This window comes from Chrysemys picta, chromosome 4, assembly GCF_011386835.1.
Source record: "Chrysemys picta bellii isolate R12L10 chromosome 4, ASM1138683v2, whole genome shotgun sequence".
NCBI lineage: Eukaryota > Metazoa > Chordata > Testudines > Emydidae > Chrysemys > Chrysemys picta.
Window position 1 is genome coordinate 30,253,063 of NC_088794.1, and position 15,406 is coordinate 30,268,468.

At 43.6% G+C, this 15,406-nt stretch overlaps 1 protein-coding gene across 1 annotated transcript in view; it reads left to right on the top strand.

Annotated features, from left to right (window-relative positions):
* Nucleotides 1–15,406, top strand: part of LOC101941269 (SITS-binding protein-like) — a 72,676-nt gene that overhangs the window by 23,898 nt on the left and 33,372 nt on the right. The window contains exons 5-7 of the mRNA XM_008176702.4: nt 1,182–1,382; nt 2,827–3,095; nt 8,742–8,878. Coding sequence (XP_008174924.2) covers nt 1,182–1,382; nt 2,827–3,095; nt 8,742–8,878 — 607 coding nt within the window. The remainder of the gene's footprint in view (nt 1–1,181; nt 1,383–2,826; nt 3,096–8,741; nt 8,879–15,406) is intronic.

Sequence of the window (15,406 nt, forward strand, 5' to 3'; positions counted from 1 at the left end):
AGTGGCAAAATGGAAAAAAAAGAGAGAAGAGGGGGGTGAATGGGACAAAATTTTTGCAAAAAAATAAATAAAAATGGAACAAACAAAAACATTATCCTTTTTGAAACCTGAAAAATGAAAAATATTTTGAAGTTTTCAAACATTACCCATTTTGGACTAGTTCTAGTAATTTGCATGTAACGTAATGATCAACACATCATTAAAGAGGGGGCAAAGTGTTGTATGTACTTTTCTGTATAAATCTAATCTTAAGAATAATAAAAGTTGTTTTGCACTTAGGGTACGTCTACACTGCAGTCGGAGGTGTGATCTGCATTCGTGAGAGTACACCTGAGCTAGCTTTTATTTAGCTAACACGCCTAAAAATAGCAGTGAAAATGCAGCAGTGCAGGCTAGGAACACAAGTACTTACCCAGGTTTCTGGGTGGGATCAGGCATCCTGCACTGCCATGTCTTCACTTAGCTGTGCTAAGCTAGTATAAAGGCCAGTATATATATAAGTGGGGATGTCTAGCCAAGCTATAATCACATCTCCGATTGCAGTGTAGGCTTACCTTTAGTGTGCTCCTGAATTGTTTGTGGGTTGTGGTTATTTTTTTTAAGGGATGGTGAAGGCTATTTAATTGGAGAGGAAGGACCTTCTTGTGGTTCAGGTACTGAACTGGGACTCAGAGAGCTGGGTTCACTTCTCAGCTCTGCCGTAGACTCCCTGTGTGACCTTGGGCAAGTTGTTTATGGCCAGATTTTCAAGAGTTTAGATACCTGAATGAAGTGGCTGGATTGTCAAAAACACTCAGTTCCCAGCTCAGTTCTCAATCATTTAGGTGGTTTAAGTGAGAGCTGAGCTCTTTTGAAAATCTGCCCTTTAATCTGTCTTTACTTCAGTTCCCCAACTGTAAATTCAGTCCCTTATTCTTTCTATCTTGTCTATATTGATTGTAAGCTCTTCAGAGCAGAGCTTATCTCTCATTCAGTGTATGTGCAGCCCTCAGCACAATGGGATTCCCAATCTCATTTGGAGCATCTACATGCTACTGTGATACTGCTACTAATAAAGACTGGGTTGTTAACTAGTCTGACTTGCCAAGCTTTGCATTCTCTGGCCATTAGTTTCAAGTTACCCTGATGACTTGTGTTCAGATTATTGACTAATAGTGCACTCTGTTCTTCCTTCCCGCCAGGACCATATGCACTTGCCCATGGCTAGCAGGAAGATGCATGCTCTGAGACACACCAGGGACTTCTCGTTAATTAAACCTCTGAAGTTTTCCATAACTCTGTCCCCGTATACAAGCATCAACTCCCAGCTGTTTCTGATGTCTCTGCAAGAGGGCAAAGAAAATTACTGGCTGAGCCTCCAATCGAAATTCGACAGCCACCCGGTACAAGCCTATATTGCTTTTCTGATCCAATCACTTAAATCTAGAGAGTCTGAACTCAGAAGAAGCCAACAAGTGTAAGAAACACTTGGCTGGTTAAACACTCTTTCCGCAGTAATAGATAATCAATGCAGCACACCACACTAGACGGTGTTTAAATATTAGTGATCCAGTCTCAGACCTGTAAAATTTAATATAAATAAAGCCATATCTTGGATTATTTAATAGAATGTGTCACTGAAAAAATATTATCCACTTTAGTTGTCTGTTAACCAAAATAACTCCTGACTGACACAGATTTTTTGTGTGCTATATTAAAAAGCTAAATCTCTTTTGATAGAGGCTCAGTTTCATACCAGCGACACTTGTGACACTGGGATATGTTACTACAGAGAGTAAGTTACGAAATGTTTTAAAATGTGCATTGTAACTGGATTTAAAAGCAGGCACAGTTAGGTCAATGTGGGGCCAATTAGTCTTATCTATATCTTTCCCTACATTTCCTGTGAAAAGCCTATATGACTCTTCCCCCCTTTTCCCCTTTCAGTTCTAAATTAGAAGAGAGTCCATTAGCCCAGTCTTCATAAGCAACCGTACAACAAATGGGCAGTACCCATAACTCGGTACCCAGCTGCAGGCCTGCCATTATAAAACCAGGATATTTATAGCCAGCCTCTCTTGGGCCATCAGTGGTAAAAACTTGAGCCTCTTCCACTTTAGCTCATGGACTAAGGTCTGGAGCTGGCAGCTATTGCAATCACTCTCCTACTGTGGAGTACAAATGCAACTCCATATTCCTGGCAAACCGTACAATAATGAACCATGGCGGAGCAATGCAGATCATTTTCTGGTAAGCAAGTAGATTTCAAGTTTCCAGAGGGATATCTTAAATCAAAACAAAACAAATAGTTAAGTATGAAAAATGCTCTTTGCAATATTTATTCACTGACACATATTTCATAATTTACAAAGGATTTTTTTAATTGTAAGCTTGATTTTCAGTGAAAGGAATTTTCAGGTTTGCTGCCAATAGCCTGGAGAGAAGTGTAGGCAATTAGGGTTTGATCCAAAGCCTGTTAAAAAAACTCTTCATGACTTCAGGTGCACACTGGATCAGGCCTTTCACCAGCAATACGGTGCTGCCAATTCTCTCATGTCAGCAAGTCATGCTTTCCACAAGTCACTTCAAGGGTGCCCAACCGGTATACATCCAGAATAAAAGCTCAGTGCTATCTAAATTAATAATAATGCAAAATAATAACATGGCGTATTATATCATGGGAGAGAACATCTTCCTGACCTCACCTAGTGATCAGCTTATGTCCTGGCGCACGAGGACTGAGAGCTTTTACAATTCCATCCTAGCTAGTGTAACTGCAGATGCTCTGGAATTAGTAAATGTCTAATGGTTCAAACCTAGCCTCATAATACCCTTGCTGTATCACAGACTCCTCTGCTTACCAAGTGGAAAGGGCAGTTTTCTGTCCGGCTGAACGTGACCAATGATGCTGCAAGAAGCTGGTACATGGACAGGGTGAGCCTCTTGTGGCAGAGACTGGGAGCGCAGTACGTGACTTTTGAAGGTGCTGAAGGAAACATGTTTGCAGAGCAGGCAATCCAGCCACCCAGAGAACTGGAAGGGGATAAATACATTGGCATTTTTGCACTAATGGCAGCTACGCTGGGAAATTCGACAATAATTAGTGCCATCACAAGGTGAGTCTCAGGAAAAGTGCTCAAAAGGTGAAATGAAAACAGAGATCTAAAGCCTCCTGTTGGTCCTATTTCAGTGCAAGCAGGATAGCTGGGCCAGGGTCCAAACAGCCAAGGAGGAGGGGGAACTGTACGCGAGCCCTGTTTTAACCCTGCCTGGGAACTTGGGTGGGCATTGTGGAACGAGAGATTCTGCCTGTGGCACAATTTAAAGCACACAGACTAACTCATCTTCATGCCCCTTATCTGCAATTGGCTTCAATGGAGGAGAGCAGTGGTTGGTTTATCTCCCACTGAACAAACAGGCCAGCTAATGGCAGATGCCAGTTCTGCCATGCAAGCAAGCAGAGAGTGCATCTACGTTTGTGCTGTAGGAGGTATGATTCCAGCTCATGTACACATACCCCCGCTAGTGCTACTCGAATCAGCACCTAAAAATAGCAGTGTGTCTGCAGCAGCGTGTGTGGCAGCTCGGGCTAGGTGCCCCATCATGTGCCTGGAGGTCAGGTGGGATTATACTCAGGGCAGCTAGCCCAAGAATCTGCCTGTGCCACCAGGGACACACTGGTATTTTTAGACGCTAGCTCAAGCAGAGCTAGCGCAGGTACGTCTATCCAAGCTGGGAATCACACCTCCCAGCTCATATGTAGCCATGCCCAGATCTTCAAAGGCATCTAGGTGCTGAATTACGATTGATTTCAATCCTGCAGGGTGAGTATGTGAGGAGGCTTTTTTCTTTCCCTTCCTATCAATGTTTGTTTTATTTTTATTTTTTTTGCGTCATGTTTACAGGATGACACACAAATCCAAGTCTTTGCCACTTATGGTAATTCAAGCTCCCACAGCACCTTTTGCAAAGCAGGGACATTAACTCCAGTGTTTTAGCCAAAGTCCAGTCTGAGCAATTATTTTGCATCTAATGATCACCTGTAGTTTCAAATGGATACAGTCTTCTTCACTTTCTCTCCTATAATGTTGCTGTACACTACCAGAAGTGGGTGTATTTCAGTGGCAGGGACAGAGATCAGTGCTTAATTTGTGCCAGGGCTTGCCAGGGCTGAGACCCGGCACCTTTAGGCAGGGCCACCCAGAGGGGGGGGGGCAAGTGGGGCAATTTGCCCTGGGCCCCGCAGGGGCCCCCTGAGAATATAGTATTCTATAGTATTGAAATTTTTTTTTATGTAAGGGGTCCCCAAAATTGCTTTGCCCCAGGCCCCCTGAATCCTCTGGGCGGCCCTGCCTCTAGGCTTGGCACTTCATAGCCCTGGCACCTCTGGGCTTGCCACATAAGTTATTAAAGTAAATCATTGATTGATCCCTGGCACCTCTTTCATTATGAATTAAGCCCTGCACTGATCTCTAAATAGCCTTTACATATGTCACAGCAGGCCTAATTAGTCAATTAATGTTTGTAACACACTTTGAGATACTCTAGTTAAAGGCACTATCACAGTGGAAAGCTTTGTTGTTTTTTATTATTGGGATCTCTTGTATTTACCAGATGGTGAAGGGATACAAATTGTTCGGGAAATATTTTCAAGCTTCTTATGAGGATTTTACAGGAAATTGGAAACAAAGATCATTTTAAATGGTTCATTTTTAAAAAAAGAAAGGCTGTAACTCTCCTTTAGAATGTCTAGTTAAAGAGATATTTCTAAATCAGCTGTGGGATTGACAGTGATTCAGAAAGAAGGTTCTGTCTGTGACTATTCAGAAGAGTGTAAGGTAGCCCCTAGCTAGTGAAAGCAGTAAGGTGACAAGCTGTTCCTACAAGCAGGTCCTCTGCTGATGCAGATTTGCTCAGCCACTTGTATTTAGTAGTTCTCAGATACCAGAACTGCTCCATAAACCATTGCATCAAATCCCATGTCACCTCTTAGAAAGCATCACCAGAAAGTATTTTTGGGAGCACCTGTGCACCAATCAGTCAGTTAGTAGTATTACTATTGCTTATTGTTTATGGTGCCATTTATATTCACGGAATTTCTTTAGATACCTAAAAGACAGTATCACTGCCTTGAAGATCTTGGAATCTAAATTACCCAGTTGGGCCTGGATCACAGTGAGATAAAGGTTAAGAACCCCTAATTAATGGTGTTCTACTAAAAGCAAAGGTCACCACTTCAGAGCCCTAAGAGCATATAGGCACAGATCCTGAAGTTTTTCCCTAATCCTAGCTTGCACACAATTCCTGTTGACTTCACAGAGAGTTTTGCTTGAGTAAAGTCTGCAGGATCTGGCCATGACTGCAAATCCAGAAAAGCAACACCCAAACTATCTTATGGACCTATACCAGAGGGACCATGCTATCAGAAGCCTTGTGACCCCTGAGTGTGCATTGAGAGCCCAATCTAATTCCCAATTAAGTCAATGGAAGACTCCGAATGGCTTCAATGGGCAATAGATCAGACCTTGAGTAATGGCACACAGAGCAATAAGGAAGCCATGAGGAAGGCTTTGCTGAGTATTGTAAGGATAGGTGTTATGGCGCTATTGCAGTAGTGACTGTGCTAATGGCTGTTCTGGAAATGCCCAAATGTTTCTAGGAGCTGGGAGCAGTCTGCATCTGATGCAAGTGCTCATGCAGTTTATAAAAGTGCTGTACCTTCTCTCTAGCCAATCTGACTCCTGTGTGCTTGCTAAATACTATGTGGTGTCAGGAGATACATAAAAGCAAAATTGGAGGACTGACTTCCTCCAACCCCATTGGAATTGAAAGGAATCCTCACAAGGAAATGGCATCAGTGTTTAAACAGTTTGATATTTTTCTCATACTGATCGGGATCTCAGAGAAAGCAACTAAAATGCCAGCCATGCTGTTTCTCTGCATGTCAGGATCAGCAGTATTGCAAACGTCTGATGCTTTTACATGGAAGGAGGGACTAGAAGACATAAAGAGGATTTGGCATAGATGATGTATACAGATATTAGGAAAACCTTTCTAACTGTAAGGATAGCTAAGCACTGGAACAGGTTACCCAAGTCATTTGTGGAATCATTGTCATTGGATGTTTTAAAGAATGGGCTAGACAAACATTGACAGGGATGGACTAGGTCTACTTAATGTTGCCTCAGCACAGAGGGAAGGACTAGATGACCTTGTGAAGTCCCTTCCAGCCTTACATGCCTATGATTTTAGAATTATTTAAACCTAGACAAATATTACACCTGAGAGACATTCCGTTTTTTAAAAATTCATATTTAAGGGCAATATGAACCAGTTAATTTATAAGTGACTAACTCAATGATTAAAGCTCAAACTTGAATTTGGGGAATAATGTGACTTTTAATAACCAAGAGGCTTGTATATGGAATGCAAAATGACCAAGTGAGGCAAACTGCTGTGGAAAAGATGATTTAACCCACCTTTTAGACATCTTGTTGGACCAATGAAATGAGTGAAATGTAGATTTTGGCTTTTGGTGATCTGGGCACAGATAAGCAAGTAGTCCAGTGTCGTCATGGTAAAGAGACAATACCAGCAATGAAGGAAATCAAAATAAAAATCTCTCTCCATTAGATGTGGTCAAGAACATTAGCCAAGGAATTCCCCAGCATTTGGTCAAATATGGTATGAAAGCAATGAAAAAATAATTTTTCAAAGATATGTCAAATAGTTAAATTTTAGTGTCTCCTTCTTTGGCAAACAATTCTATAATTCAGATCTCTTTGTTGGTAATATCTGCAGAATTTACTGCTTCAGATTAACAAATACAGCTAAGCATTAATGACATAACTGTAGCCTTTTAACCTAGACACTAGAGTACAATGTAGTGTTATTCCATTAAATATCTAGTACAGGTAGGGAAAGGATACAGAAAACTGAAGTAAAGCTTGTTTCATATTCAGGTCAGAAAATACTGGTATAAAGGCAAATAACTATTACAATTTGCTTTAGAAACCAGTATAATATAATATCTTTTCAAACAGTTAAACACAGTTGGTATCATCTGTTTGAAGACTAAAAACCTATCTAGCCATGAAGTTAGTTAAAAATATGTTTGCTGTAAACACCATAAAATCACATACACAGAGCGTAGGCTGTATCTGGAGAGACTTCTCAAATGGCCTCAAAGACTCAGGGTGTCTGAAAGAAAAATTCCAGTTAGAGAAACAAGTCAATTTACTCTAGTGGTCTAATTACAAAGGGAAAAAAATTGTGCTAATAGATACTGACAAGTGCAATTTTAACTGTATGGAAAAAACAGTAATTACTGAAAATTTAGATCAACTTACAGACTGATTTAACTCTAGACATGTAAACTGAAAGCCAAATGAATTAAGAATACGTATCAATCCATGTGCTTTAAATAAAGTCATAAAACCTGAACTGTATATGACTAAAACTTGAAGAATTGGGGGCCAAACACTTTGTACCAAAAAATATTCTCAGTGTTAGATGAAGAACCTGCATTGTGTCAAGTTCTAAATTAGTGACTTTTCAGACACTGGGTGTTTTAAGGGTGTGCCTTTAGTTGTTACTTGTGTTCCAGAGCATATCAAAAAGTGTAAAGACTTGTGAGGAGTTCCCAGGGATGAAAGTTATAATAGATGAAATTCTGATTTGGGCTAGAGACCTTAAAGAACACAATGAAAGACTTAGGTGATTTTGGCAGACAGCAAGGGAGAGGCACCTAACCATGAATTTAACTTCTATTAGACCATTTGTTGATTTTTATCTGTATGGGACATTTGTGCACTCGAAGAGTAGCCTGTTGCATTTGACTCATGATACCTAAACATGGCAGAAAGAAACTACATCTAGATTGAAAAGAAGGTGTTTGTGTTTGTCTTACATTATGAACGTACCCACACCCACACCCACACACAAAAAGAGCCATTAATAAACTGGTTGAAGACGGCTTGAAATGTGTTTAGATTTAATCTTCAGCACAATCTAGATCCCAATTTGTGATGCTGAAGTTGGAGAGAATTATTCCATACTTGAAATAAAAATTGAATAAGGAATTGCTCCAGCTGATACCAATAGCAGGGCAGTAAACACATTAATACCACCTGACAATAATGTAGATGAATATGAAATTCCTGCAGTGAGACCTATGTCTATTATAACCTAAAAAATAACAGAATTCCTAACTGGAACATGAAGTTATCCTGCTTTACATAAAATTAAACTAAGAGTTTTGCAAGGACAGCACAATGAAAGAGCAGAGTTAGAAATAAACCTAGTCATTTCAGGACAAAAGCAGGGAGGAGGATGTTTTGCTAAAGCCAGACAGATTAATTGTTCCAACATCACCATACAAATAAACTCTTGCTAAAATACACTGAAGTCATCTAAGTATTGAAAAATGTAAGCAAATGGCAAAAGGTGTCTTGTTCTAGCAGGGATGAGCATTCAGAGTATGTCTACACTAGCACTGGAGGTGTAATTTCCAACTTGGGTAGACACACAACCAGCAGTGTATCTGTGGTTGCACAGATGACAGGACGGGCTAACTACCCCAAGTTCTACCTAGGCGTTCAGACTATCTGTTCTAGCTCCAGCATATGCACACACTCAGATGACACACATCACAGCACAGGGTGAGGCAGATAATGCTTTCTGAAAGAGTTGAGGTAGCCTGGCTTACTAAACATTACATGTGTTTTTCTGGTTTGCTGTTCATCTGCCGTTGTTGCTCCTAGATCTAACCATCTGCCACTCTTCATTCAAATGACCCCGCTCCAGTCGGACTGGAGTTATGCTGGTTTGAAGGGAATTATACCTTCTGTGCTTCACTACAGTCTTCTTGGCTACAACTTCTTCATTCCGGATGCAGTAGGTAATATATTTTTATGATCTGTTCATATCCCAGATCATTCTGCATGAATTTTGTAAGGTCTAAAGCATTGCCTATTGCTACGGCAGGAAGAATGCATGTGGTCTGTTAGCTCCATCAGCAAGCTGCTAAAAACCATAGTAAGCTATATTAAGACACAGCCTCAGGGGGGTTTATTTGGTATCCTATTCTATGCCACATCAAGTTTATTTGATTTACTATTAACAGGAATTAACCAGGGAATTTAAAGAAAAGCTTTTATAAAATTAAATTGGAAACCCATATGCTTCTAGCTTCCCTGGGATTAGATTTCAAAGAATTCCTTAACCTTGTATCAAGGCCACCTTAACTGGGTCCAGCTCATTGAAAATATGCCAGGAGCCTGAAGGGCTGCATGTAAATTTGTATAAACTGGCATAGATTGCGTCCACGTTCGTCTCTGGGCTAGACTGTGCACTGGCCATGTGGCGTAGTGGGAGCACAAGGAACTGCGCACCAGCTCCTTGAGGTATTGAGCCCGAGCCTCACCTGGTGTTAGTTAGCATAGCTCCACTGCATTCAGTGAAGCTATGCTGACTTATAGCAGCTCAGGATCTGGTCCCTTGTGTCTGAGGCAGGCGTGATACCTCTGGGAGCAATGGGGAAGCAGATACAGCAGCACCATCCACGTCCTTTTCTCAGGGTGGGGCATATGCTCACCCCAGTCTGCCTCTCACAGGAGTTTCTCTGCAATGCTGTTGGTGCTAGAGTCTCCTGGACCAGGGATGCAAGGGCCAAGATTATACCTGCACAGAGGTTTCTTGCAGGTTTCTTGTGTATATTGGGACCTGCCAAGGGCTGCACCAAGAGGGCCTACAGAGGCTGCATCTTAGAGCTCTATGGGCTGCATAGCTACCTGGTAGTTATGCTTTTGCCATCACCTGCCCCAGGCCATCTCCCAACTCAGAGGGTAAGAACAATGGTTGTCTCTATGAATTTCTGCTGACACTTTAAAATGGTTGCACTGAAGTCTGCATTCGAGTCCGGCACACACGAGTCAGGTCTGAGAAGGAGGATCCCTTATGAAAGGCCTAATGGAGAGTAGCTGTACAATCCATGGGTGCCATTTTCTATGCTTAGGGCTCTGCTCCTCATTAGTAACTTGGTGCCGAGCTCCCACTGACCATGTCCTTACAAATGGCTGCTCCCAACCCCCTCAGATAATTTTTGACCTGCCGCTCCCCGCCGCCCCTTGACCAGCCAATATTTTCATGGTGACACTTATCAGCACCGGGAGTTCAACCATCGCTGCAAACTCTGCTTACACAAAGTCAGCATCATTTGCACTGGTGCAATTTATCCCTTATTCCAGCCCAGTTATGGAGTTGCTCAACAGTTCCCCTGCTGATTGGGGTGTGGCCTCAGTAGTCCAAGTACAAAGCCACAGCACTAGGTCTCCTGAGGGAAAGGAACTTCCTCTTCCTCCATTGCAACCTACAAAATGATCCAACTGATGTAGCTCTGGATCATTCATAGTGGAGCCTTGCCAAGAGAAACCATTGCTAAGTTAAGCAATAAGCCAGGGCTGATGGGCAACTCCATGGCCTTGTGGAGGAATTGTGCTCATTCCAGAGGCACAATCACGGGTCAGTATAGGTGTCTCAGATCATTTATAGAGAGCCGTGTTCTTCATCTCGGAACCTGTCTTATCCCATTGGACAAAATTGGAGTGACTGGTGCCTTGTGTCCTCTAGTGGGAAACCTGTTCACTCTAGATGGAGAACTGAGGGGGACTGTTGACTCACACCCTATAGGGCCATAATTATTCTAGAGGTTCAAACTGATGAAGATCCTGATAGAAGGGGACAGACCTGGGCCAGTAAAGACTGTGTTTTCCTTCTCTCATCAGTGAAGGGGACAGAGAGGTCGAAGGTGGATGGCTGGATGCCAGGTTGTGAAGCCTCATTTAACTGCACTGTTTTTTGTTTTCCTTTTGTGTAATTAACAGCTAGTAATTTAATATGAAGTTGCTGCCTCTTGTGTCTGTGTACCTCAGAACCTCCTCCTTTTTGACCATTTCACTCTTGCAATGGGGTTCGTTTGAATCATTCACACTTGGCAGAGGGGGGATGTCGGAAAAAAACACCCCCAGAGCAGGGAGAGAGGGAGTTGTTATTAGAGCCGCATCTGCACAGGTTGTTTACACTTTCTTTGACGTTTCTGGCTTCCTGCTTATAACGTGCTTGGCTAAAGCTCCCTCAGGCAGTGCAGGGCCAGAGCAGCACTTAGTTTCTCTCAGGTCTAATTTAATATTGTTTTTTACAGCTCATTTTTCGCATTTAAAACTTGCTTTAGCAGCTCCAGACCCAGAAGCATATTACTGGCCTGTCTAAACACACCCTTAAAAGGAGTTTATCTTAATAATGATGAGATTACCCCTTTTTTTAAATTTAACTGTATATATAACATTACATTGCATCACCCCCCGCCCCCCACAAAAAAAGCCTATGTCAAAACAACATTATGCATTACAAACTTAGAAAAGATCAGAATTTAGGTATCCTGCACAACTTTCATTTGGCCCCTTGTGCATATCCATTATGATACAATCTTTAATGTCATGATCACATACTATTCTTTTCCACAGGACTCTTCCCTCATTCAGTGCAGGTTGGTCAGTGAATTTTGTTTTATTCCCATCATTCAGTGTATAGCCCTCAGCCTTATTTAATGTACACTGTTCAAACCTTGCCCTAAGGACAGAATCATTAATTTCCTTGTGGTTTTTTTCTATGGCTCTCATTAAACATTAATTAATTTATTTTCATAACATCCCTGTGAGATGCAGGATTGGTATTATCTCCACTGTATAGAGGGGGGGACTGACACACAGAGAAATTAAAGTCAACAGTGTCCACTGATATGTGATGCGAGGGGCCTGATTCTTAAAGGTATTTAGGTGCCTAAAGCTGCAGATAGGTGCCTACTGGGATTTTCGAGTGCCTATGAAAATCCCACTAGATACCTATTTGTATCTTTAGGCTCCTATATATCTTTAAAAATATGGCCCTTAGGGTGTGAATTTTCAGAATACTTAGCATTATCTTCAACCCCTCTCTACCCAGGTCCTCCCTACCATAAGTTCCTTACCCTACTGCATTCTGTGTCATGCGGCTTCTTCTCTTTCCTCATGACCTAGATGCCAGCAGGGGGAGCATTGAGAGCACAGGACAATGTCCCTGCTCTCAGTTCTAGTGCCCTGCCCCAGAGCAGCCTGAAAGAGCAATTGCAGGGAAAGTTCTGGACTCAGCCCCAACACCGCTGGGATGTTGCATGCACAGTCCAGTGGTGTGTAGGAGCTGTGTGGAGCTGGTGCATGCTCAGAACAGACAGACTTGTTGGAGAATTTAGAAGCCAAACTCTAACACATCTCTATTGAGTGTGTATGAACGGCAATTTTTTCTTGGACAAATTTGGGTAGTTTTTCATGGAAACTTCTCTGTCACAAAGGCCACCCCCCCGCCAAATTTCAAGTTTCTGCTCCAAAGCCGGGAGACATTAGCGCTCCTAAAAATAACATTTCTACAACCAATTCATTAGCATGGGCAAGACAACATATTTGTTTCCTTATCCTGTTCTCGGAAACGGCTGAATTATTTTTGCTGAAACTTTCCCCCCAAAAGTTCAGCCACAGGCAGACACCCAGTGTGGAAAACTTCAGCCAAATGGTTTCAGTTTGGCAAGGTTATAAACAACAGAAAATAGGGTCCTTCAAATGAGAAGTTGTGGGCAACCTTAACTATAGGCAGTGTTACCTGCACCACCTAAAATGGTTATTTTTTCAGTCACCTTTTTCAAGCACATTTTTAAAATAGGGGTTTTTTCGGTTTGAGTCCTTTCCCCTGCTTTAAAAATAGCTTTTAGTAGGAGACAGCCTTAGCCAATGTTAGGATCTTCAGGTGCCTGCCAATTTGAGCATTCCTCCCTCCACCTTGAAGTACAGAGCAGCACTGTTTTCTGCTCACTCACATCTAGATGTACTGTTCTTAAGTGTCTCTACCTGGAGCAACTTACTGCGGTGATAACATTCATGGCAAATAGCATCCCCAGGCTTTTGATTTACAAACGGATAAGTTGGATACTTTTAGGCCTTGGCTACACTTGCAGCTGTACAGCGCTGTGAGTTAAACCTGACTTCATGCAGCTGAGTAGGGAAAGCGCTGCAGTCTGTCCACACTGACAGCTGCCCAGCGCACTGTCGTGGCCACATTTGTGGCAATTGCAGCGCTATTGGGAGCGGTGCATTATGGGCAGCTATCCCACAGAGCACCTTTTCCCATTCTGGCGCCGTGGGTTGTGGGAAGGGGGCGTGGGTGCGGGGGATTCTGGGTCCTGTCCCAATGCCCCGTGATGCATCGCTTCGCATCCCAGAAATCCCTTTGTTTCCGTCCACCTTTGGCGCCATCTTTCAACGGTTTCTGTGCAGCGCGATCTGTCTCCGGGAAATGGAGTCCGAACTGCTGAGACGTATGCTGACGAATCTCGCCAGCACGAAACGTTTGGCTGTCGAACTATCCAAGTGACAGTGAGAGTGAGGGTGAGGAGTCTGATGATGCTATCGAGCCGCGTAACGCGTACGACACGAAATTGCTTGTGGCATTCACGGACATGCTCAGCACCGTGGAACGCCACTTCTGGGCTCGGGAAACAAGCACCGAGTGGTGGGATCACATCATTATGGAAGTCTGGGATGATGAGCAGTGGCTGCAGAACTTTCGGATGAGAAAAGCCACTTTCATGGGACTGTGTGAGGAGCTTGCCCCCACCCTGCAGTGCAAGGACATGAGATTGAGAGCTGCCCTGCCAGTGGAGAAGGGGGTGGCTATTGCAATCTGGAAGCTGGCAACTCCAGACAGCTACCGGTCGGTCGCAAACCAGTTTGGAGTGGGAAAGTTGACCGTTGGAATCGTGTTGATGCAAGTTTGCAAGGCCATTAATCGCATCCTACTCAGAAGAACCATGACTCTGGGTAACGTGCAGGAAATAGTGGATGGCTTTACACAAATGGGGTTCCCTAACTGTGGAGCGGCGATAGATGGGACGCACATTCCTATTCTGGCACCACCCCACCTAGGATCTGAGTACGTTAATCGGAAGGGGTATTTCTCTATGGTTCTCCAGGCGCTTGTGGATCACCGTGGGCGTTTCATTGACATTAACACAGGCTGGCCCGGAAAGGTGCATGGCGCACGCATCTTTTGGAACACTTGGCTGTTCAGGAAGATGCAGGCCGGGACTTTTTTCCCAGAGCGGAGGATCACGGTAGGGGAAGTTGAAATGCCCATTGTGATCCTTGGAGATCCCGCTTACTCGTTAATGCCGTGGCTCATGAAACCCTCCACAGGGAGCCTTGACAGCAGCAAGGAACAGTTCAACTACAGCTGAGCCAGTGCTGAATGACTGTGGAGTGTGCCATTGGCCGTTTAAAGGGCCGCTGGCGATCTCTGTATGGGAAGCTGGACTTGGCCGAAAACAGCATCCCCGCAGTTATATCCACGTGCTGTGCCCTCCATAATATTTGTGAAGGGAAGGGTGAAAGCTTCACTCAGGCATGGACCTCCGAGGTTCGACACCTGGAGGCTGAATTTGCACAGCCAGAGAGCAGGGCTATTACAGGGGCCCAGCGCGGGGCTGCAAGGATTAGGGATGCCTTGAGGGAGCAATTTGAGGCTGAAAACCAACAGTGATATCTGGTGCCCTGCACGGGAGTGAAGTGCAGTAGTTCCAACCTTTAGGAATCAGTGTCTGCTGAGCAGACAAGCAGATTTGCAGTGCCTGTTTATTTCCTGGGCTAAGGAGTCTTTTACTTTATGCAATAATAAAGAATGTTTTCAAAGCCAAAGAATCCATTTATTGAAAAGAAAAAAAAATTATTTATTGAAAAGAAACAAGGGGGTGGAGTGGGGAACACTACAATCACAGATTCGCGTATGTCCTGTCTGGTGTGCTGTGCAGTGAGTGCTACACTTCAGGACAGCTATACTGCATGGTGATGGGGGTTGAATGCAGAGGGTAAGGGTCGTGGTCTTCAGGGCTGGGTGGCGAAGATACTGGTGTTGGAGGCAGTGGGTGGCGTGAAGAACACGGAAGTTGGGGAAAGTGGGTTGGAGGCACAACAGTGGGGCACAACAGAAAGAGTTTTGGGACAAGGGCTGTGGGAGGGGTGCCGTTTGCGTTTGCGGTACTGCTCCTCTTTCTGCATGGCTACCAGCTCCTGGATAGCATCTGCTTGGCGCTCCAGGATACTTATGAGCCTATCAGTGCTTTGCTGCCGGTGCGCGGTGCTTTGTCGCTGGTGCGCTGCGTTTTCCTGGCGGATCCTGCTTTCTCTCTCCCTCCAGTTCTGTGCTTTCTCATTCTCTTTAATAGATTGCCGCATCACTTCTTGCAGCATGTCTTCTTTGCTTTTTCGCAGTCTCTTCCTGAGTCTTTGCAGTCTCTGAGCAGGCGATAAGAGGGACGGCTGAGGTCTCAAGTTTGATGCAGCTGTAT